This window comes from Mustela erminea, chromosome 5 (genome assembly GCF_009829155.1).
Source record: "Mustela erminea isolate mMusErm1 chromosome 5, mMusErm1.Pri, whole genome shotgun sequence".
Lineage (NCBI taxonomy): Eukaryota > Metazoa > Chordata > Mammalia > Carnivora > Mustelidae > Mustela > Mustela erminea.
In genome coordinates this window covers 129,988,449-130,010,837 of record NC_045618.1, presented here as the reverse complement: position 1 = coordinate 130,010,837, position 22,389 = coordinate 129,988,449, and the positions used below count along the sequence as shown (strand labels likewise).

Below are 22,389 nucleotides of genomic sequence, written 5' to 3'. Positions count from 1 at the left end.
TAGGCAAGACAGACTCAACACACTTTGTGACCATACATTTTATGGTCAGACTAGAATAACATGGTGGTGAGCATGGATGGATGGGAGGTGGGAGACAGAGAAGTGAAGAGAGAGGATTTTTTCAGAAAAGTCAAGGAATTTCAGAGGGTAGAAAAGAGTCAGATATATGAAATAAGTTCGTAGATCTACAGGCAGAAAAAAGTCTGTGAAATATGCCTATTTGAAATAAGCAATTTACTTTATAATACTTATTGTATGAACTTATCTGGGTAGAAAAAAATCCCATTCTCTGTGCTTATATTCATGTAAATATATTTGTAAATTCATGAGGGAAAGTCTGGAAAACTACCCATCAAACTTTTAAGAGTATTTGCCTTGCAGAGGGGACTGACACAGGAGCAGGTAGACAATGGACAAGGAACTTCATGTAATTTGACTATGCTCTCGTACAGTGTTTGATTTTGACACAGACATGTATTGCTTTGGTAGTCAGTGTAGCTAATTAAATAACTAACCACCACCAACACCAAAAAGGGCGGGGGCAGCTGGTAGGCTGAGTAGGTGGACACGTGACTCTTGACCTCAGGGTCATGGGTTTGAGCCCCACATTGGGTGTGGAGATTACTTAAAAATAAAATCTTAAAAAAAAAAAAAACCCAAGCAACAACAACAATAACAAAAACCTAACAAACGGAAAGAGAGAAAATTCTGAAACCCACAGTAGAAAAAATGGTATTTATTTATTTATTGAAAAAGTGATATTTAAAATATAAAGAGACATGACAACCAAAGTAATGCAAGATCCTTGACCGGATCCTGACAGCAAACACACACACACAAAAACCAAAAAGCTCTAATGAGCTGATTTGAATATAGACTATAGACACAATATCATAATATTAATGTTAAATATCCTGAAAATGACACTAATACTGTGGTTATAATTGAAATAAATGCTTAAGTATGCAAAGGAGAAGTGTCATGATGTCTGTGACATACTTTCAAATGGTTCAGCAAAAGAAAAAAGAGAAAGCAAATAGGGCAAAAAAAAGTTACTAAATCCGTGGAGTAAGACTACTAGTATGTTTATTATACCGTTCTTCCAATTTTTCTTTCAGTTTGACATCTTGGAAAATAAAAAGTTGGAGGAAAAATGTAACCCAGTAACTAGAATGTGAGATCCCCATGAGGCATGGAGTACAAGATGATACGTCCAAGGCCCCAGCGGCACCAGACAGTCCCGGGGCACGCACCTTCGTGGTAAAGAGGGCATCGACATCATGCCAGGCTCGAAGCTTGGCGCGAGCTGCTAGGGCTGTCAGCACATACTGTTTGTCTGGGATCTAAAAATCAGAGACCAAGGGAATTAAGGGGGAATAGAAATGCATCAGCAGAGAATTCTAGGAAAGACGGGCAAAAATATTCCCTGGTGTTGAATCTGTCCCTTAAAATGCAAATCCCACGAAGTTATCAAGAACCTTTTCCTTCCCAAGTCCCAGCACCGCTGCCGGCCATGCCGCTCAGGTCTTCCCTCACTTCCCACACACTCATTCCTTCTGCCTTTAACTGTGACTGTCAAAGGACTTCCTGTGCAGGGTGACCAAGCAATAGCTATTCCAGAGTTACCCTGACACCAGTTTACCAAAGACTGATCAATTTATATCTACCTTAAACGTCTTCTTCAGGTTGACCGGACTGCTGAACGTCCCCTAGGATCAAAGTGGAGATGGAATTTTACTGTTACCGACTTTCCCAAATACCACCCTAACATTGTCTTTCCACTACTTAGATATTGTACGTTCCTCTCTGTAGCCATTTAAACCCAGAAGTTAACTTAAGAGAAAAACTCCACCAGTTCAAACTGGACTAAGTAAGACCGGATTAATAGGTATGGTGTATTTCTCAATTTAATGCCAATCTTGTGATCATTATGATCATTCCCACCTATGACATTAAACTTGAACCTCTTCAAAAAAACATTTTTTTTTAAGTTCACACAAATACTTAACACCCTGCTGCTCTCCTTCATACCATGCGAACCCATTTCAAATTAGGGACCGTTGAGGAGGGACTGCTGTGGGACCAGCACCGGTGAGACCGAACGGGCTATGCTAGCAAGCCAGCTCACTGGAAGCCACACAAGCCCTTCCAAACCTCTTTTTCCCTCTTGGCTCACCCCTTCTGAGGGCCAGGGATGCTTCCAGGTAGAAGTTCATAGAAGTACATAGTTCCTCCCCAGGAACTATGTACACCCACTGTTAAGAGCATACTGAAATAAGGGGCTTCAAACGTTATTCCTCTGGTGCGGTGCAAGTGTGTGCGGTCTTTCACACTTTGCCTCTACCTCAGCCTCCGTGTAATGGTAGAAGCACGAGTAGAAAAGCGTTGTCACTAACGGCATGTTGAGGATGGAAGCTTTGCGGGGGTGCTTCCGAAAGATCTCAGTCTGTCCTGCTGACTCTAGATGTCGATCATTTGCCTGTGGTGGAGTGAACCAAGTGAGAAAAAAACAACAATGTCCACAGAGTACAGACAGAAGAGAAACATGAAATACTATAGCAGTTGTGCTTCCTTTCTTAGGGAAGAGGCAAAGAAAAAAAGAAAGAAACTGCCCAGGATAGCCCAGGGGAGTTTAAAATCCATAAAATGATGACAGATCCATGCTGAATGAAGACTGGCGAGGTAAGGATGAAATGGGAGTTCTCGAGGAGGGGCGGGGAGAGGAAAACGTCCAGGTCAGCAGCAAGTGAGAAGAAAAAGAAGCCTGAGAACAATGGCGGGAAAAGGGCAATCATCGAAAGAGGAAATGAAAGGCTCCTAGAGGATGTTAACAGGAAATGACATACACGGCAGAGCACAGAGGTCTCCCAGATGCTGAATGGCACTGAGCACTGGCACTGAAGCAGAAAATGTAGCGACAAGGAGTCTAACCTCAATAATGATCTGGCGTTCCAGGAGGGTGTAATGGTCTTGAATATGTGCTGAATCTTCTGCTGAAAATGGCAAACTGGTAAAGAGCCAGAAGGTTAGTACCCCCTTCTCTACTGAAATAAGAAACAAACCCAAGTAGACCAAACCACCACTGCAAGTAAGAGGCTCACAGCACCTCACAAATCTGATCCCAGTGCACCATTAGAGCATCCCTGCAAGGCAGAGAGAGAGGAAACAGAATAGACCCTTGGCTGGGATTTTGTATTTTAGGTTTTGCCAATTCAAGAGGGATCCTGAGGGGCGCCTGACTGGCTCAGTCAGTAGAGTGTGCAACTGTGGATCTCAGGGTTGTCAGTTCCAGACCTCTGTTGGGTGCAGATTACTTAAAAAAACATAAAAACTCAAAAAAAAAAAAAAAAAAAAAGAGCGATTCTGAAAGTCCACAAAATATACAGTCATCAGTGGTTTTGCTGAGGAATGAGTTAGAGACCTCTCACCGTAGGAGCTGGAACATTTGGCGAACCGGTCACTTAGTGTATGAGTGAGCCCAGCCGACGGCCCAGCATCCACATCCCAGGGAAGCCCTGTGGTTCCTGTCTGGCCTTAATGTCAACGCTTAACTCTCTTTAGGAGGGGCTTACAATCATTAGCTATTTCCTACTGCAGAGGTATAAGGTAAAATTAAATTACTAGGCATAGAGGTACGTGTATAGGCTGATAAGAATGTCACGTATCCACAAAGATATCGAGGGTCCCATCCTCTTACACATGAAAAAGTTGAGGGACAAACAGTATCTTGCCTAAAAGTCATACGTGGTAAACCAAGATATAATGCCAGGAACAGCAGCCAGATTTTTTTTTTTTAAGATTTTATTTATTTATTTGACAGACAGAGATCACAAGTAGGCAGAGAGGCAGGCAGAGAGAGAGGAGGAAGCAGGCTCCCCGCTGAGCAGAGAGCCCGATTTGGGGCTTGATCCCAGGACCCTGGGATCATGACCTGAGCCGAAGGCAGAGGCTTTAACCCACTGAGCCACCCAGGCAGCAGCCAGATTTTTAAGCTTCCAGTTCACAGCTCTCTTCTTTAGAAAGTACTGCCTTAGTCCAGTACTCTACTCACCCCCAAAGAATTCTGTAACTCAGTTACACTATCCCAGGTAAATGTGAGCCAGAGCCAATTTTTATAGAAGAGATAAAGAGAGACAGCAATAGGTTTCAGTTACTTCACTATTCCAACATTCCTCTTTGTTCACCAGAGGCCACTGTGACATAGCTTAGTATCCGGTAACATTAAAATTAAGGATTGCATGGACAAAGACAAATTTCTAAATGTGAATCCTGCAACTCCTACCCCATGAGGAATGACTAAAGCAACTGTGAATACTGAATGTGAATTAAGGCCTACTGTGTAGAGCGCCTGGGTGGCTCAGTGGGTTAAGCCTCTGCCTTCAGCTTGGGTCATGGTTTCAGGGTCTTGGGATTGAGTCCCACGTCGGGCTCTGTGCTCAGCAGGGAGCCTGCTCCCCCACCCCCCGCCTGCCTCTCTACCTACTTGTGATCTCTATCTGCCAAATAAATAAATAAAATCTTAAAACAAAAAAGATCTACTGTGTGGACTCTATGCCTGTCTTGAAAGACAGAAGGAAGCAAGTTTCAGCTTGGTATAACAAAAGTATTTTATGATAATGGAGGTTGTCTAACAACAGAATAAGCTACTTCCAAGAGCACCGAGTGCTCACCACTGGAAGATAGTATGTGGCTCTGGTTTTTACAGGGACTTATATCCGGATAAACACCTGTACTGAATCAGTGGTTCCTGTGCTTTGGGGTCTCGGGGACCAGTAACACTGAAAACAACATGGAAGATAAAGTGTTGCCAACCGTTTTTTTTAAATATATAAAGTCATAAAAAAAAAATTACATTCCATTTTACCCCCAAAAAAGGGAGAAAGAGGAGGAAAAAAAAATCCCAGAATAAAAGGCAGCCTTTCAAATTAGATAAATTTAACTATAGAAAAAACAAACTCTTTATATTGTCTTTATTTTTCTCAATTTACTACCCATCAGTGAAAACTCTACTGGGGAGTTACTGTCTGGAGTCACTGAGTGAGACCACCTTTAATGAGGCATGTATGACCCACCATCAGCCTTTCCCTTCAACTACCTATCACCTCCACCCTCATTTAGTCTCTTCGGTTCTCTGTATAAGAATATTTATACTTCAAAACATTTCTCCCCCAGACTTACCCAATGCAGGTCTTAAGAAATTCTTTTCGTTTCTCAGGGTCCTGTATGTTCAAGTGCTCACGATAATGAGACAGCTACAAGATAAGTAAATGAATGAATGAATGAATGAATGAATGAAAGGCTTGAACCATTTTGTCTATTTTGCCTCTTTTAAAGGGTTAAGTAGCGATGTAAGTAGACTTTCCATCCTTAAAAAACTAAACTCTTCATTATTAGAGATTCCTCTGAGTATGAATAGGCGGCATGTAGGGAGGGTAGACAGTAATTGAAAATTGCTCTTTGGGGTCTGGCTGGCTTAGTAAGTAGAGTGTGCAACTCTTGATCTCGGGGTTTTCAGTTCAAGCCCCATCCTGGGTATTGAGATTACTTAAAAAAAAAAAGAAAATCTTGGGACACCAGTGGCTCAGATGGTTGAGCATCTGCCTTTGGCTCAGGTCATCATGATCTCAGGGTCCTGGGATCAAGCCCCACGTTGGGCTCCCTGCTCGGGGGGGAGCCTGCTTCTCCCTCCCCTTCTTCTGCTCCCCCAGCTTGTGCTCTCACTCTCTGTCAAATAAATAAAAATTTTTTAAAAATCTTTAAAATCACTCTTGGGTTTATCTGTAACTGCAATACCCAATACAGTAAGCACTACCCCGTTTGGTTTACATTTATGTTTAAATTAATTAAGTTAAACAATTCCTATCCTTACTTACATTAGTCACTTTACCACATGACTAGTGCTCCCACGTCCAATAGCACAGATGGAAAAGACGACCATCACCGTAGGAAGCACTTACCTGACAAGTGCTTGCCCATAATGAAGTACTAAGTAGGTGCGCGCCTAGCTTTACCCCGAAGCCTGGCTTCAGCCTCACTATTTAACTAAAGCCAGCTTTTGCTTCAGCCTTAGCCTCTGAAAGGCCAAAGAACTAAATGCTTACTTCAGCATTATTTTTGGCACCCTTGACATTATACATGATCAATGATAACATGACCCTGTAAATTTCTAGTAATTAACAATATAAATGACAGGAACAAGCACTGTCCTCTGATTCACTGCTGACACTGACTGAAGATTCACATTCAAATACTACAGGTTCCACATATACCTCTGAAAGAAAATCTCCTTATGTGCTTTCTGTTTCGGATTCCAAGAAAAGAACTTAAGTTTAAATCCCTATTTATTGGGCGCCTGGGTGGCTCAGTGGGTTAAGCCGCTGACTTTGGCTCAGGTCATGATCTCAGGGTCCTGGGATCGAGTCCCATATCGGGCGCTCTGCTCAGCAGGGAGCCTGCTTCCCTCTCTCTCTGCCTGCCTCTCTACCTACTTGTGATCTCTCTCTGTCAAATAAATAAATAAAATCTCTTTAAAAAAATCCCTATTTATCATTATAAGGATTAATTGATGCAATAATTAATGGTGATTGTAAAACTTGCAATTTTGTGTACAATTATTAAAACTTTCCAAGAATCAGGGAGCCTGGGTGGCTCAGTTGGTTAAGCTCTAACTCTTGGTTTTGGTTCTGGTCATGATCTTAGGGTCCTGAGACCTCTTCCTCTGCTCCTCTCTCTTTCTCTCTCATAAATAAATAAAATCTTTAAAAAAACTTTCCAAGGATTAAAAAATTAACAGTCTGACAGTTAATATCAATATTAGGAGAACGAACTGGCTTTAGGAAGGGCAATATATCCTTTTAGAAACAAGTGTATAAAAATGTAAATGAAGAGATATATCAAAATCTAATCTTCATAAAATATCTGGCATATAATCATTCCAAGTATCAAAGAAAGTCATCTTTGAGTTATAGTTAATTTAAATTGTTCAATTTCCTTTTGGCCTTAAGCCTTTCAATAAAGTCCTATTTAGGTAACCTTCCCACTCTATGAGGATAAACTGAAAGCAGACTGTCAACTTGGCCATTTCTGAAGTTTGCGAGGTTGGAAAACTCTAAGTTTACATACAACAGCATGCAGGATAAATCATCTTCAGTTCAAAAATAATAGCAAAAGGGAGAAAATGAAGTTTTGGAGGAAAATTAGTTACCCAAAACACATTTATTTTCACAAATCAAACTTTGTAAGAATGCTGTAGGAAAAACTTCCTTACAGTTTCAAATCTCTGGAGATAAAAAAAAAAAAAAGGTAAACAAAAAGCTCTTCCAAATGATTGTTACAGACTGCCAGTCCTTTTCAGTACATTATGATAAAGGATTTCGAAGAGTTTCCCATGCCTTGAATATTAACTACAAGTTCCTTTTACAAAATGTTACTGAAAAACATTTTCCTCAATTACCTTCTGCTGGGCAAAGGGGAGCAAGATTCTCAGGTAAGCTGAACGTGAGCACTGATCTCACCGCCAACGTGCGGTGCAGTAATTCACAGAACGAAATGGCAGGGATGGCCACTGGCTGGTGCTGAGGAATTCTAACCTCTGCACTATTAACAGCAAACTTTTAGAAGTGGATCACTACGGTTTTAATGATAGAATGAAAGTTTTGGTACAACTTCAGCTTTATTCTTGTATTCCAGGAGTTTATTCTGTAATGGTGAAACTCTGCCAAAAATCAGTTTTAACAGTCATCAAGCTCTCAGCCAAAATGTGTATTGAGTGTACCACCAGCTTGACCTATCTTCCTTCTTGACCCATATCTGGTTTCTCATCCCTCTTAACTTACAACATTTTCTACTATTGGAAGCCAAAACCCAAAAGCTCCTACAAACCAGGAACTGAAAACAACTAGAAACTAAAATAAAATTATAAACTGAGCAGGCCAGTTTTTATTCATTCTTCAAAAAAATATTTATCCATAAGTCCTATCAAAAGAGCATCTAAAAAGAAACTACATCATTTGGATTAAGTTTTCAGGCTTCCCAGATGCCTTTCTCTTTTGGATGAGATCAACACCAAAGTAAGAAAACTGTTAAGTAGTCTGATCTCGGAGACTGGGTTTTGGCTTAGATTTCTATTAAACCGGTCCCCAACTGAAACAAAGGCCACACTTACCGCAAGCTCTTCTGTTCTATCTAGGAACCTGGGAAGAAGCAGAAGGGAGCAGGGCATTTTTAGCTATTGACGTGTGGCAATATAACCTCACAAAATAAGATGGCTGCTCTAGGAGAAAGACAATTTCAAATTCAATTCACCTCCACACATGAGTAAGCCCTCCTCTTCTTAAACTTTCTACCACCAGCAATCTCTTGAAAACACATGGTGCATCAGATATCACTGCTCCCCTGATCACTCTGAGTGAAAAGCAAGGAAGGCACTGCAGGCCCCTAGCAACTTTGTAATGCTAACAGGCCTGATAGAAAGGCTCAGAGCCTCCATAAAGGTCCAGCGGTAATCCTACAGGGCTTTTTGGAAAGATTAAGCACTCTTCTTGGACAGTACAATCTTGGAAAGAAAATTCCTATATTGTTCTCTGTTGTTTTCACATACAGTGTAGAAAAACCTTTGTTTCTCCCAATGGTGTAAGGCCTTGGAGAACAAAGACTTTGTCTTCTGATTCCTTCTTATTCTGAATGGACGACTGTAATTAAATCATGGCTTTGACCTGAAGCTGATGGTTAATAAAGCCTTCTTGATTGGAAAAGAAGGGAACTGAGGAAGGGAACAGCCTGCCTCAATGAACATGTCTTCTGCAAATCCCTGGCTAACCATCTGTAATCTTGGCCCTGGGCAGGTGATCTGCTTTCCCCACCTCCAACTCTGGGACAGCTCATCATTGTGCTAGAGTCACTGCGTTAACTAGAGTTCCATTGGACCACATATCAGCCTAAAAAGAGGTTCCAATCACTTCCCTGACATTGAAGAAAGGACATAATAAAAATACATTTTAATCTACTGGCAGGAAATAGTTTCTACTGATTAGAATGAGATAGGGAAGGAAGGAAAATCTGGTAGAAGACACCCCCCCACACCGAGCCTCCAGCAGATATGCCCACCTCTTGCCTCTCCGCCTACCAGATTCCTACCTAGTCTCAATTCCTAACTACTTCCATGAGGCTTTCTTTGGGTATCCTGAGTGAAAATTGTATTTGCTGCTTCTGCTCTTCCACTGTACTTCCCACTGGCATCATAGGGGACCAAGTAATAAGAAATATCTTTATTCTAGTTCTTTTACAATAAAACACTTAAAAATATTATTAATATAGGCTAGGCATTACACTAAGTGCTCTTCCCACACTGACTCTTAATCTTCATGACCTGTGGGATAGGAATCATCATTTCCATTTTAGTGATGTGGAACTGACACTTGGAGAGGTTGGGTAACTTGCTCAAGGTCACTCTATGAACAAAGTGGTGGTGCCCATATTCAACACGGGTATGTTGGCCTCCAGGACCTGGTTCTTAACCCCTGCTACACTATCATTTTATTGCCAGCTGAGGGGCATTATTAGTTATCCTGTTGTGTTTCAGTATCTCATCTAACAGCAAAAAAGGACAGTGTCTTTTCTCTTTGTATCCGCCAGCGAGCCTTGAATAAAGTACTTAGTAAACTTCATGCACAAGACGATCGGTTCTTACCTGAAGAGGTCCAAAAGCAACTTTTGATCCCCTATCTCCTTAAGGAAGTGAATGAGATGTCTCAGGGCAACCTGTCGCACCTCCAGCTCTCGGAACAGGATCTCTGGCAGGCAGGCGGGAGTTAGGTGGGGAAAGATTAAAGCCTATTACACTCAAGTGTGAAACAGGTCTCCTTCCTCATACATTCCAAACATCTCAAAGCCAATCACAAGCGAGGAACAGCTTTTTATGGTACCAATTCCTCTGGCTCAACCCACCACGCACACACCTCACGACCCAGGGCCACTCTTGGCCCTTCAGTCAGCCTTCAGTTCTCACCACACAGCAGGCACCTAGCATGGACTCTGAGGTCCTCAAACCAACAGAGCCATCAGCCTGTCTAGTAAGCAGGGAGGCTTTGGAGTTCATGTAGTTATCACCCTGCAGGATGAACAACTGCCCTTACAGATGAGATGAATACTCTGAAGTCTTGCGCCCCCCCCCCCGCCCCCGCTGTCTCTGAAACATAGCTGATGACGGTGCATTCTGGCACGGAGGCCCCAATGCCATTCTCCCTTCAAATGCAGCAGTCATCTTGTCAACTGATAACTTCTCTCAATCCACGCTCACCTTTGCTCAGGGTCCTCTTCAGGAAGATCAGAACCTAGAGGAAAAGAGAATAAAGAGTAAATTACCCTGTGTAACCTTTCAAACACAAAGCCCTGCCCTGAGCTCCTGAAGTGTAGGAATGAGGTCAGCGCCTCGTTAGGAGTCTTGGCTCATCCAGACAACAGATTTCTCTATGGGACAGAGGGCCAGGTGACAGACATCTGGAATTGAGTTGTGTCTGAAAGGAGTCCACCTGCCCATTCCCATACTGGCAAGAGATACCTCCCTATGGGAGAGACTGCTCTCATACTTCTCCTGCCTCAGATTACTTTTTTGTTGTTTTTATTTTTTTAAAGATTTATTTGAAATTTTTGATTTTTATTTGAGATTTTTAAAGATTTATTTGAGAGAGAGAGAGCATGTGCACTTACACGTGCGCACACAAGCAGGGAGAGAAGCAGAGAGAGAATCCCAAGCAGACTCCCCACTGAGCACAGAGCCCCATGCAGTGCTTGATCTCACGACCCTGAGATTATGACCTGAACTGAAATCAAGAGTCGATCCCTCAACCGAGAGAGCCACCCAGGCGCCCCTCAGATTACTTTTTAGAACAGAGTAGCCAACCTGCTGCTTCTTGCTTATCAACTAGAGTTCCACATACAATGCCTTTCCTGCCAGCTGAGTCTCAGAGCATGTATTACTGAGAATCCTACACTTGAAGAGGAATCCAGGATCTCTACTAGACATTTAACCTAAAATGTTAAAGTCCTATTCTGACAGGACTTTGAGAAAGTAATGAAAACCACAATTAAGCAGACAACAAACAAAACGCACAACTTACCGCAGTAATGACGTTTCCATCATGCATGCTTACTGCTTCCTCTAGGAGTTGTAGCTTGTCCTGTAAGGAGCGGAATCTTTCTAGTGAGCAGACCTGGCAGAATAAGAACAGAATTAGTGTGCAAGAAGTCTTGATGTCCTGATGGAGTCTTGCCAAAGCATAAGGGTGGAAATGACCTGTTCTCTTTAATGAGGTATAATTTACATACAATAAAATCGACCCAAGTGTAGAGTTCAGTGAGTCTGACAAGCACATATAAAATTCCGTGTAACCGCTCCACCACCAAGATACAGAACAACTCCATCACGCCAAAAAGTTCCCTCTTAGGCTTTGACGTCAACACCTTCCTCCCATCCTTAGCTCCTGGCAACCACTCATCTTTCAGTCACTGAAGTCTCCCTTTCCCAGAATTTCAGAAATAGAATCACGCAATATGTACTCTTTTACATCCGACTTTTCACTCAATATCACAATTCTCAGAGGAATCTGTATGTTGTGATGAGTACTGCTAGTTTGCTCCTATTCACTGGTAAGTAGTTTTCATTGTATGGCTATACTACCATTTATCCATTTACCTACTGAGGGATATTTGCCATTTGGGGAGCTATTATGAATAGAGCTATTATGAAAGTCTGTGTACAAGTCTTTTTTTTAAGATTTTATTTATTTGTTAGAGAGAGTGCGTGCGTGTGAGAAAGCGTGCACACAGCGGGTGGGGGGGGTCACAGAGTGGGAGGGACAGGCAGGATCTGCACAGAGCACGAGCTCGATTCAGGACTCAATCCTAGGACACTGAATCATGGTATGAGCTGAAACCAAAAGTCAGACACTCAAGCTACTGAGCCACCCAGGTGCCCCTGGGTATGTATCTTCAAGCATATGTTTTCACTTATCTTGGATTGTAAATGTCTACCAATAAAATTAAGTGTATGTTTAACTTCGTAAGAAGCTGCCAGACTCTTTTCCGGGGTAGGTTTTTTTTTTTTAAAGATTTCATTAATTTATTTGACAGAGAGATCACAAGTAGGCAGAGAGGCAGGCAGAGAGAGAAGAAGCCAAGCAGAGAGCCTGATGCAGGGCTCGATCCCAGGACCCTGGGATCATGACCTGAGCCGAAGGCAGAGGCTTTAACCCACTGAGCCACCCTGGTGCCCCTCCAGAGTAGTTTTAACATTTCACTCTCTTGCTCTCTGTATGAGAGCTCTAGCTCCTCTACAGCCTCCCAGTGCTTGGTACGATCAGTATTAAATTTAGCCACTCTAGTAGCTGTATAGTAGTATCTCACAGTTTTAACTCAAATTTTCTTGATAACTTGGGTGTGGAAGATCTTCTCAAGTGCTCTTTGGCCATTCATATAACTTTTTTCTGATATAACTGGTTAAATCTTGTGCCAAGTTTTTTATTGGGTTCTTTATCTTATTAAAGATAATATTCTTTATATATTCTGGATAAAAATCCTTTACAATGTATGTATTTTGCAAATATTTTCTCCCAGTCATGGTGGCTTTTTTCCCTACAAGAATTCTCTCTCCAGTGACCTTACCTTGCCCTTCCGGAGGCGTCGCACTGTGTCACTGGGGCTCCAGTCATTGCTGTAATCCTGGAATTTTAGCAACACATGCATCTCAGGAAGTTAAGAGATCAGAATTATCAGTGTTTCAGCTCCTCACCTAAAACCCATCTTTATTCTCTGATAGGGAAATATTTTGTAGGAGGGAATGAATGAAAAAAAAAAAATGAAGAACAGGGATGGTCTTGTTCTGAGTTTTTGAAGGAATCAGAACAGGGACAATGAAAGCAAGAAGAAATGGATCAAAGAGGGAAGGAATCAACTGACAAAACCCTATGCCTACTGGTTCAGGATTTCATTCCTCAGACACAAGTTAGTCACATTTTGGGATTCTAATGAATGGTCTTGCAGACAGAAGGAAAGAGGAAAATGTGTTCCTCTTCTGGATCTTACGATACAGCTTCTTCCTTATGAATCAATGTGCTTTGTTATGTGCTTCTTGGGAAAATGAGCTCCACCAAGCTTCCAGACCATAGCAAGGATTAGAAGTTTCAAAGTACAGCCTCCAAAAGGCAGTATAATGGGTAAGGAACGTGTACCAAGACAGAATCAGAAAATAGATTGTGAGTCCCAGTTACATCACTTAACAGCAGTGAGATCCAAGGCAAGCCCTGGTGTTTAGATAGCCAGTTTTCTTATCTACAAAGAAGTTAAAATAATAGCTGCTCAAAAAGTTGAGAAGATCAAGCAAGATAATGTACTTCAAAGTGCTCTGAACTGTGCAGTGCAAGGAATAACTCACCCTGTACTCCCCCTTGGGTCGGCCCAGCTCTGGAGCATAGCTTTTGGCAGGTACGTCCGACAGAGCTGAAACAGAACAGGCAGCTGGCTCAGAACACCATCTTCAGGTCAATCCTTTCCTCTTCTGCTTCCTTCTCACACACCTTTTTTGACTTGTGAGGTCCCAAGGCATCTGAGGTATCCTTACAGCCCAAAGTAGATTTCAGCTCCTCCCCAAAGACAGCATCCCTAGAAGTCATCCCTTACTCCTACAGCCAGCATGATCTTGACCTCCTTACTCAGTATCAGAAAATTTCTCTAATAATAGTGGTAGATTCAGAAGAAATTCTAATTACCACCAGTCCCCATGACTCCCCAGACTGCACCCCGTATCAGTAACATCTCCCAAAGCAATCAAGAGCAGAGGATCAGTGCTTACCATCAGAAAGGGACTGGAAGCTTCCAGGTCTAGTTCTCCCTGAAGGTAAAGAGCATATAAGGGAAGAGGTCAATGGTTCAAGTGAGAGCCATTTCAGACTTGGTTAAGGATGCAGTATGTACAGAACCTTTTTATGCAATATGGGAACTTGAGGCTTAAAAAAAAAATACCTCCGTTCGACTTCAGAAATTTGAGGTGCCATGAGACACACAGGGTGGAAAATATTTTAAATTGTGGTAAAATATATGTGACCTAAACTAGAATTTTTTATATCATTCTTAAATGTACAGTTCAGTAGCAATGAGTATATTCACACTGTATAGCCATCACTACTATCTATCTCCAGAACCTTCTCATCGTCCCCAAATGAGACTCTCTACCCATGAAACAATAACTCCCCATGCCTCTTTACCTCCCACCCCTGGTAACCACTATTTTGCTGTCTTCATGAACCTGACTATGCTACGTATCTTACAGAATTGGAACCATTCAGTATCTGGCCCTGTATGTCTGTCTTGCTTTTTTTTTTTTTTTTAATATTTTATTTATTTATTTGAGAGAGAGAGACAATGAGTATGAGCGAGGAGAAGGTCAGAGAGGGAAGCAGAGCCGGGAGCCCGATGCGGGACTCGATCCCGGGACTCCAGGATCATGACCTGAGCTGAAGGCAGTCACTCAACCAACTCAGCCACCCAGGCGCCCTGTCTTGCTTTTTTTTGAAGAACTGCCATCCTGTGCCCCACAGGGGCTGTGCCATTTTACATCCCCACTAGCAGTGCACAAGGGTTCCCAACAGATACCCATAGGGGTAGACAGGAATTCTGACCTAAGCAAATTTCTTCAGTACTTGCCACAGAGCTAGTATCAGTTTTGTTCACCACGTTCCTAAAACCCAGTCCGATCCCTCTGAATTTCTCATTTCTCCCACTTTTAATCCCTGTCAGCTCCAAGGATAATTCTTTATCCTTCAATAATCTTTTTCTTCCAGAGTAAATGAAAATCATAGCCTGAGTGCCTTTTTTTTTTTTTTTAAGAGCAAAGGAGGACTCTCTGTCCCTTTAATCATCACTCTTTACCTCTAAAAAAGCTGCTCAGGGAGTAGGCAGAAGAAGGTTTGGGTAGTTGCGCGTAAGTGGAGAAGCTGTTTCGGCTCTTCAGCTGTTCACGCCCCTCCTGGCTTGACCCGCTATTGCCAGCAGTCTCTTTGATGGACCATGAGATACCTGTGAGAGAGTAAGAACTAAGTCAGTGATTCTCATCCAAAAGAATCCTTGACATCCAGCATTTTGATAAACACTAAAAGTTTTCACCAGAGGCCCTGGTCCCTTACTGACATGGACTTAAAAAGCCGGAGCAGGGAGAAAGGATAAAATCAAACAGACTAATCAACAGGAAGAGGAGCAAGGGAAATGAATAAATGGATCACAGAAATGGAAATTCAAGTGGCTCTTAAACATAGGAAAAGATGCTCAACCTCACACTTAATAAGAGAACGACACAGAGTAAAGTACGCTGAGACACCGCTGGCCCCTAGAAGACTGGCAAAGATCCAAAGTCTGATTCAAATACTCTGGTGGCAAGGCTGTGGGGAAACAGGAACACTCGAACGTTGCTGGTGGGAGTACAACCCCTGTGGAGAACAACCTGGCAATGTGTACCCCGTACAGATGCCAATATCCTTTGCCAGTGTTTTTACTCTAAAAAACTGATCTTTCATGCACTCATATTGGGCAGGAAACAAGGTTACTGATAGCAGTATAAACAAGGGAAGACTGGAAATGATCTAAGGGTCATCACAAGTGGTCTGGCTGGGGCACCTGGGTGGCTCAGTCGGTGAAGTGTCTGCCTTTCGATCAGGTCATGATCCTGGAATCCTAGGATCAAGCCCCACATCAGGCTCCCTTCTAGGTGGGGAGCCTGCTTCTCTCCCTCTCCCTCTGCCATTCCCCCTGCTTGTGCTCTCTTTCTTTCTGTCAAAAAAATAAAATCTTTAAAAAAAAAAAAAAAAAAGTGGAACGGTTAAATAAGTTATGGAAAATCCATACAACATAATACTATGCTCCTGTTTTAAGAGAGAGTGAGTGAGAAATTTCTTTATGTATGGATACAGAAAGATCTCCAAGCTATACCGGCAAGTGAAAAGAGCAGGGCATAAAGGATACTACCACTGGTGTAAAAAAGGGGAGTAAGAATAAATTCCTATATGCATTTTCACACATAAAAAGGATCTTCAGTTGAACACGTAAGAAGCAAACAACAGCAATGTTTTGGGATAGAAGGAACTGAGAATAGTAGATGCATGGTAGTGTGGGAGGGCAACTTTGCACTGTATGCCTAAAATACTTGATTTTCAAATCCTGATGGTATTTCCTATATTAAGAAAATTTTTTAAAATATTCTTAAAAATCAGATGGACTCTGCAAAGGTGTTAAGTGGTATTATAAAATAGCCAGACAGCGAGGCCTGGTGGCTAAGGAAGTCAGCCCTGCCAGCTGGTTATGAGCAAGTAAGCCAGCAGTTCCAAATATGACTGACTATCAGAAGCAGCTGCAGTACCTATTATAAATTAAGACCCACCCCCCATCCGAACCCCCACCCCCAAGACCTACTAAATCAGTCTCTGGAGTAAAGCCTAGGAACCTAACTTTAACAAGCATCCTAAATGCGTCTGAAATAGCCAGCCAAGACAGCCCCAGGATGGCAGACCTGGAGAGCCATATGGCAGCTACTGCTGTTGTGTCCTCAAGTTTCTTTTGGGGTTAAATTTCTAAATGTATGCTCATGTAAAAATAGTCTCTCCTCAGTCCCCTTCCTAACAAGCACTGAGGAGACAAGCAAGTGGCGCCTTCATTAGTGACAAGAACCCTGAGGATCAATCCCTTCCTATAGCCTCCTCTACTTACTTCCCACAGGCTCCCCACTCCAGCTGACTCGCTCCAGGTCATCGTCATCCTCATCATCCACGAAGTCGCGAAGACTATTCACTGCTCTCTTGGATTCCTTTAACTGCAGAGGGACATAAGGCAGGGTACTCAGGCAGTCACTACTTCCCACCTCTCTCTGACAACCAAGAAGGTTGCCATTGGGACTGAAGATGGCCAGCACTTTCTGCAGTCGAACGCCTAGGCTGCTAAATATTTGCCAAGAAAACAAACTGCTTTTTAGCCAACACTGCAGTCCAGTGGCAAGACTTAGAAGGAATGAAAGCTGCTTTTAAGTTCTAATCATATACCTGGCAATGACTTGCTGTGTAAACCTGACTGAGTTTTATCCAGCTCTCCAAAAATAAACCCATTTCCCCATTTGTAAAACAGAAGCAATAAAAACAACATCCAGTCCAGTTCATCGTGCAAAAATAACAAATTACATCACATGATAAAAGACTTGGGATTCTGAGGAGAGAAAAAGAAACTGAAATCACCTTAAGAATAAAAGTAAGAAGGGCAGAGAGTTGGTTTTTACAATCCTTCTGGCTCTTTTATGTGGGCTCTTCTCTATGAAGATTTTTCTAAAGATCTGACCCAAAACATTTTTGAGCCTAAGGGAGACACAGTCAAAAGCCAGGTTACCAAGGATATCAGGCAAAGGAATTTTAGAGTGGCACTGTGGAGGTGTGACCTGCGGCAATTGTTCATGAAAACCTACCTGTGAGAGTTCATCATCTTCATCGTCAAAGGTGAAAGCCTTGAACTTGGAGCTGTTCCAATACTCTTCCTCATCAACCTTTGTCCGATTCATCTGGAGTGAGAGTAAGACAGACATACGTCCCTCCCTGGATTGCTTCCAAAAGAGCTCCAAAAGCTTCAGGTTCCATCACTGCAAACTCTCCCTCCCACCCCACCCTGCAGTTATTGGAGATGTTTAAAAGAATCTGAGAAGGGAAATACTGAGTCTGTCACATCAAATCCGATCGTTGGGTCTCCAACTGATCAAACCATACTTCTGATCTTCTACTTAACCACAAGTAGTCATTCATTCCTAGAACACCTACTTTGTTCAAGGCACTCTCTCAGGTACTGAGGGGATATTTATAAAGTGCAAGACACAATCCCTCTCCTGAAGGACCCTGCAACAGAACTGGGGTATTCAACATTGATACGTATGAAAGTAATAGTACAAAACAGGAAAGAGTTATAAGAATGCATCACAAATTTTGCTGAATGCACAAGATCAATCAAAGTATCGACAAAACAAATAATAACTGCATTCATGTATTATTCAACACATATCTATTACTGAGGGCCATCTCTGAGGCACTGTCCTAGGCTCCTGGAATACACTATAGTGAATAAAACTGGCAAATATCTTGCTCTCATCTATGCTTGCTAAATGCCAGAAGATATGAATGATTAAATGAAGCAGAATTGTCTTGCATCTTCAAATTATGACTGATTTACCAAAAAGTACTGGCTAAATTTTAGGAACTGAGGGTGTGGCTAAGAAATGTATATAAAGAATCGGTTAAAACACTTTAATTCTCTCTCATAACTATTCTAAAATCAGATTTCAGGACAACCCTCTCAGGTCCCCTCCTCTTTGGGAGCTTTGTACTCAATAAACTTTACTATTAAAAAAAAAAATCAGATTTCACTCTGAAAAAAAAGTTTTGCCCTAGAATTACAAACTAAATTATCAATGCCACTGGGTAGAGTGAAAATTGATTTAAACTAAGAACTAGTTACCAAAACTCCCAAAGCAACAAACATAACTCCAAAGGCTACACATCAAATTTTAAAGAATCAATTTGCTTTTCCTTTTTTTTCAATAGCACCTTTCACAACAGAAGCTTGAGATAGACTCATCATGGCAGCCCTGCTGAAGCTTCTTTTTTAATGCTGGTTTTTTTTTTTTCTTTCTTAGCATTGAGATATAAGAATTCTTTTTTTTTTTTTTAAGATTTTATTTAGTTATTTGAAAGAGAGCACACACGAATGAGCATGAGTAGGAGAAAGGACAGAAGAAATCTCAGACTCCACACTGAGCGCGGAGCCTGATACGGGACTTGATCTCATGATCCTGAAATCATGACCTGAACCAACAATGTGTCAGTTGCTTAACCAGCTGAGCCACCCAGGCGCCCCGTTGAAGCTTCTGATGGCCCTGGATGCACTCTACAGATATTCCTCAACTTACAATGGAGTTAACATCCAGATAAACCCAACATAAGTCAAGAATATTTTAAGCTGAAAATGCTGAACAGCACACCTTAGCCTAGCCTACCTTAAACATGCTCAGAATACTTATATTAGCTACAGTTGGGCAAAATCATCTAACACAATGCCTATTTTATAAAAAGTGTTGAATATCTCATATAATTTATTCATTGCTGTACTGAAAGTGAAAAACAGAATGATTGTGTGGGTGCAGAATAGTTTAAATATATCAGTTGTTCAACCTTGTGATCATGTGGCTGACTGGGAGCTGTGGTTCACTGCCACTGCTCAGCACTAAAAAAGTATTATATGGTATATTATCAGCCCAAGAAAAGATCCAAATTCAAAATTCAAACTATGGTTTTACTGAATGTGTATCACTCTTAGGACGCCCATGTGGTTTAGTTGGTTAAGGGTCTGACTCTTGATCTCAGCTCAGGTCTCAACCTCAGGGTTGTGAGTTCAGTCCCCCTGTTCGGCTCTGCACTGGGTGTGGAGCTTACTTTACAAAAAAAAAAAAAAAAATATATATATATATATATATATATATATATATATATATATATACACACACACACACACACATATACATACATACACACACACACACATATATATATATACGTAAAGTGTATCACTTTCATACCACCATGAAGTTGAAAAATTGTAAGGTGAAGGACTGTAAGCCAGGGAATCATCTGCACTCTCACTTCCTGACTCTTGTGTTTTCAGGGGATACAGGCATTGCAAGGTATGGTGGGTATTTTCTCCTATCTGATCCCTTCCCATGGCAGACCTCACTAATTGAGCTCTACTGAAACCAAATATAATTTAAAAGTCCTTCTGGGTATTTAAAGCCAAATAAAGCTGGCACATACAATGAAATTATCCCTAATGGTGGTATAAGCACAGACTTTATAGTAGGCAGCTTTGAATTCAAATATTGGTTTCTGGGGCACCTGGGTGGCTCAGTGGGTTAGGCATTTGCCTTTGGCTCAGGTCATGGTCCCAGGGTCCTAGGATCAAGCCCTGCATCAGGCTCCCTTCTCAGCGGGAAGCTTGCTTCTCCCTCTCCCCCTGCTTGTGTTCCCTCTCTCTGTGTCTCTGTCAAATAAATAAATAAAATCTTGGGGAAAAAACCCTCAAATCTTGGTTTCCCAATTCTGAGCAAACTGGTTAAATAATTCTACATCTAGGTGTTGGAGAAAATGATAACCTACTTTACAGGATTGCAGTGAAGAAGAAACAGGACTGAGGAAACACCTAGCAGAAAGTAAATATTAGGGGTGCTTGGGTGGCTCAATGAGTTAAGCGTCTGCCTTCGGCTCAGGTCATGATCTCAGGGTCCTGGGATTGAGCTGGACATTGGGAATCTCTGTTCAGCAGGGAGCCTTGCTTCCCATTTCTCTCTGCCTACTTGTGATCTCTCTCTCTCTCTCTGTCAAATAAATAAATAAAATCTTAAGAAAAAAGTAAATATTAAGTGTATATCTTTTTAGCACAGGATATTTTACTGACACCTTCCATCTTGGTTTCCCAATCTGTAAAATGGGCATAACAATAGATGCCTACCTCACAAAATTGTTGGAAGGCTTAAAATAGTTAATACATGTAGAGCACTTAGTGCCTGACACAAAATTAATGCTCAGTATTGATGTTTATTAATAAAGCATCATGGTAACTTGGGAAAATCTAGAAAGAAAATACTTTTAAGCAATCTTAAAAGTTTAAAACAATTAATTTGACACAAAAATGCTGAGAACGGCTCTCACAATCACTGAAGTCCGTGGGAAGCATGTAAATGTCCCTGGCACAGATGCCAACTTACAGAGCACTCTGTCACCCTCACAACAGCTCTATAACATAGGCCTGGCAGATTCCATCTCTAGTTCACTGATGAGGAAAACGAAGCACAAAAGGATTAGGTACCAAAACCACTTTGCTAATTGCTCTTATAATCCAGGTTTTCCGGCTCCTGGATCTTTCCCACTCTGACATGCATGGTCCTTCCCTGTCTCACTCTAGGGAAAACCAGGGCAGCTCCTTACCTTCCTGCGGTAAATAAATGTCTGTAAATATCTACAAACAAGCACAGAATGTGTCCAACAAGCCCAGGAATCCACCAGAGGATTTCTGGAACCTTTTTTTAACCACGCAACCGCAATGGACACTTGACACCAATTTGTACTTCTAAAGCCAACCCAGAACCTAGATTTACTTGCCAAGGAAAGAGAGAAAGTTAATTTAACGGCTCTAGAAGTTAAAACCAGGTACGATTTTAAGAGCGACTGAAAAGGGTGCTTCAACATGATTTCGAATACAGCAGAGGCTTGTCCCTGTCGTCACCTGTTCATTGAGAGCCCACAAGACAGGGCAGCAAATCCAACGACATGACAAAGCGAAGGAAAACAGGCATCCGCAAAAAAAAAAAAAAAAAAAAATCCACGACCCAACACGCTCCCTACTTCAGGACGCTTCACAAACCAGCTACCGAGAAGCTGGATTCAGATTTAATCATCATCTTCGGAGCCAGGCTTAACTACGTGATAGGTGACTATGAACGAAGACCAGGGAATGTGGGTTAGCCGAAGACGACTCTACCGACGAACGTCCAGGAAGCCGTGGATCTACTGCACTCGCCAGGGCCCGGCGGATCGCCGGCACAATAAAAGCTCCTTCAAAATCAAATGTCGAGGCTCACCGAGAGCCCCAACGCCGAGCGTACTCGGGCTCCCAACGTACTCGGTCGCTCCGACTGCAAGAGCCGGGCCTGGGAGTCTAGGGACTCCTCAGAGAACAGGGGGAAAGGATAAGTTTGCGGAAAGGCTGAAATCAGCCAGACACGCGGCCCACACGGCTTGGGACACCCTCACCTCTTCCACACCGAGCCCACCCTTTCAGGACAGCGTCAGACTCTTCCGCCGCTGGACCACCCTTTCTAGTCAGGCTAAGCGGCAGAGAAAATGGGCGGAAGCGATTAGTCGCGGGTGGGGCGGAAAAGGGGCACCTGTGTCAAGAAAGGAGTCGCACAGCATGCTGGAAATTGTAGTTTTTCCTCTACATCGTTCCACACGTTCTGGACGAGACCCAGGGCTCCTTGACTACAACTCCCAGGACTCCCAGCGCACCGCACTTAAGTCCTTTACTTTCAGCGCGACCTTCCGCGGTTATCCAGCAGGTTACTTAACAAGACTACAATTCCCATGAGGCTCCGCAGGGCCAATTCAGAGTCTAGGGAAACAATGAGATGTGTTCTTTGTGGCCTTACCGGTGATGAATGGTTGTATGAGCGGTTGCATTTCGGGCCCCTTTAGCGATAACCCGAGGGAGCCTGAAGGAACTCTAGAACAGGCAGAAGTTGAAGTTCGACGAGGTGGAACGGAAGTACCG

At 42.3% G+C, this 22,389-nt stretch overlaps 1 protein-coding gene across 4 annotated transcripts in view; it reads right to left on the bottom strand.

The window, feature by feature from the left end:
* The window catches only part of VIPAS39 (VPS33B interacting protein, apical-basolateral polarity regulator, spe-39 homolog), a 25,476-nt gene extending 3,087 nt beyond the window's left edge, over positions 1 to 22,389 (bottom strand). The window contains exons 1-16 of one of the 4 annotated variants that reach the window (XM_032344816.1): positions 22,268 to 22,389; positions 17,492 to 17,584; positions 16,750 to 16,852; positions 14,923 to 15,069; positions 13,847 to 13,885; positions 13,430 to 13,494; positions 12,661 to 12,717; positions 11,118 to 11,210; positions 10,298 to 10,331; positions 9,689 to 9,791; positions 8,165 to 8,192; positions 5,179 to 5,252; positions 2,932 to 3,007; positions 2,345 to 2,479; positions 1,668 to 1,709; positions 1,254 to 1,343 (exon numbers count right to left, since the gene is read on the bottom strand). In XM_032344816.1, coding sequence (XP_032200707.1) covers positions 1,254 to 1,343; positions 1,668 to 1,709; positions 2,345 to 2,479; positions 2,932 to 3,007; positions 5,179 to 5,252; positions 8,165 to 8,192; positions 9,689 to 9,791; positions 10,298 to 10,331; positions 11,118 to 11,210; positions 12,661 to 12,717; positions 13,430 to 13,494; positions 13,847 to 13,885; positions 14,923 to 15,069; positions 16,750 to 16,852; positions 17,492 to 17,584 — 1,179 coding nt within the window. In that variant the 5' untranslated portion in view covers positions 22,268 to 22,389. The other 3 variants (XM_032344818.1, XM_032344815.1, XM_032344817.1) reach the window with 3 other exon arrangements.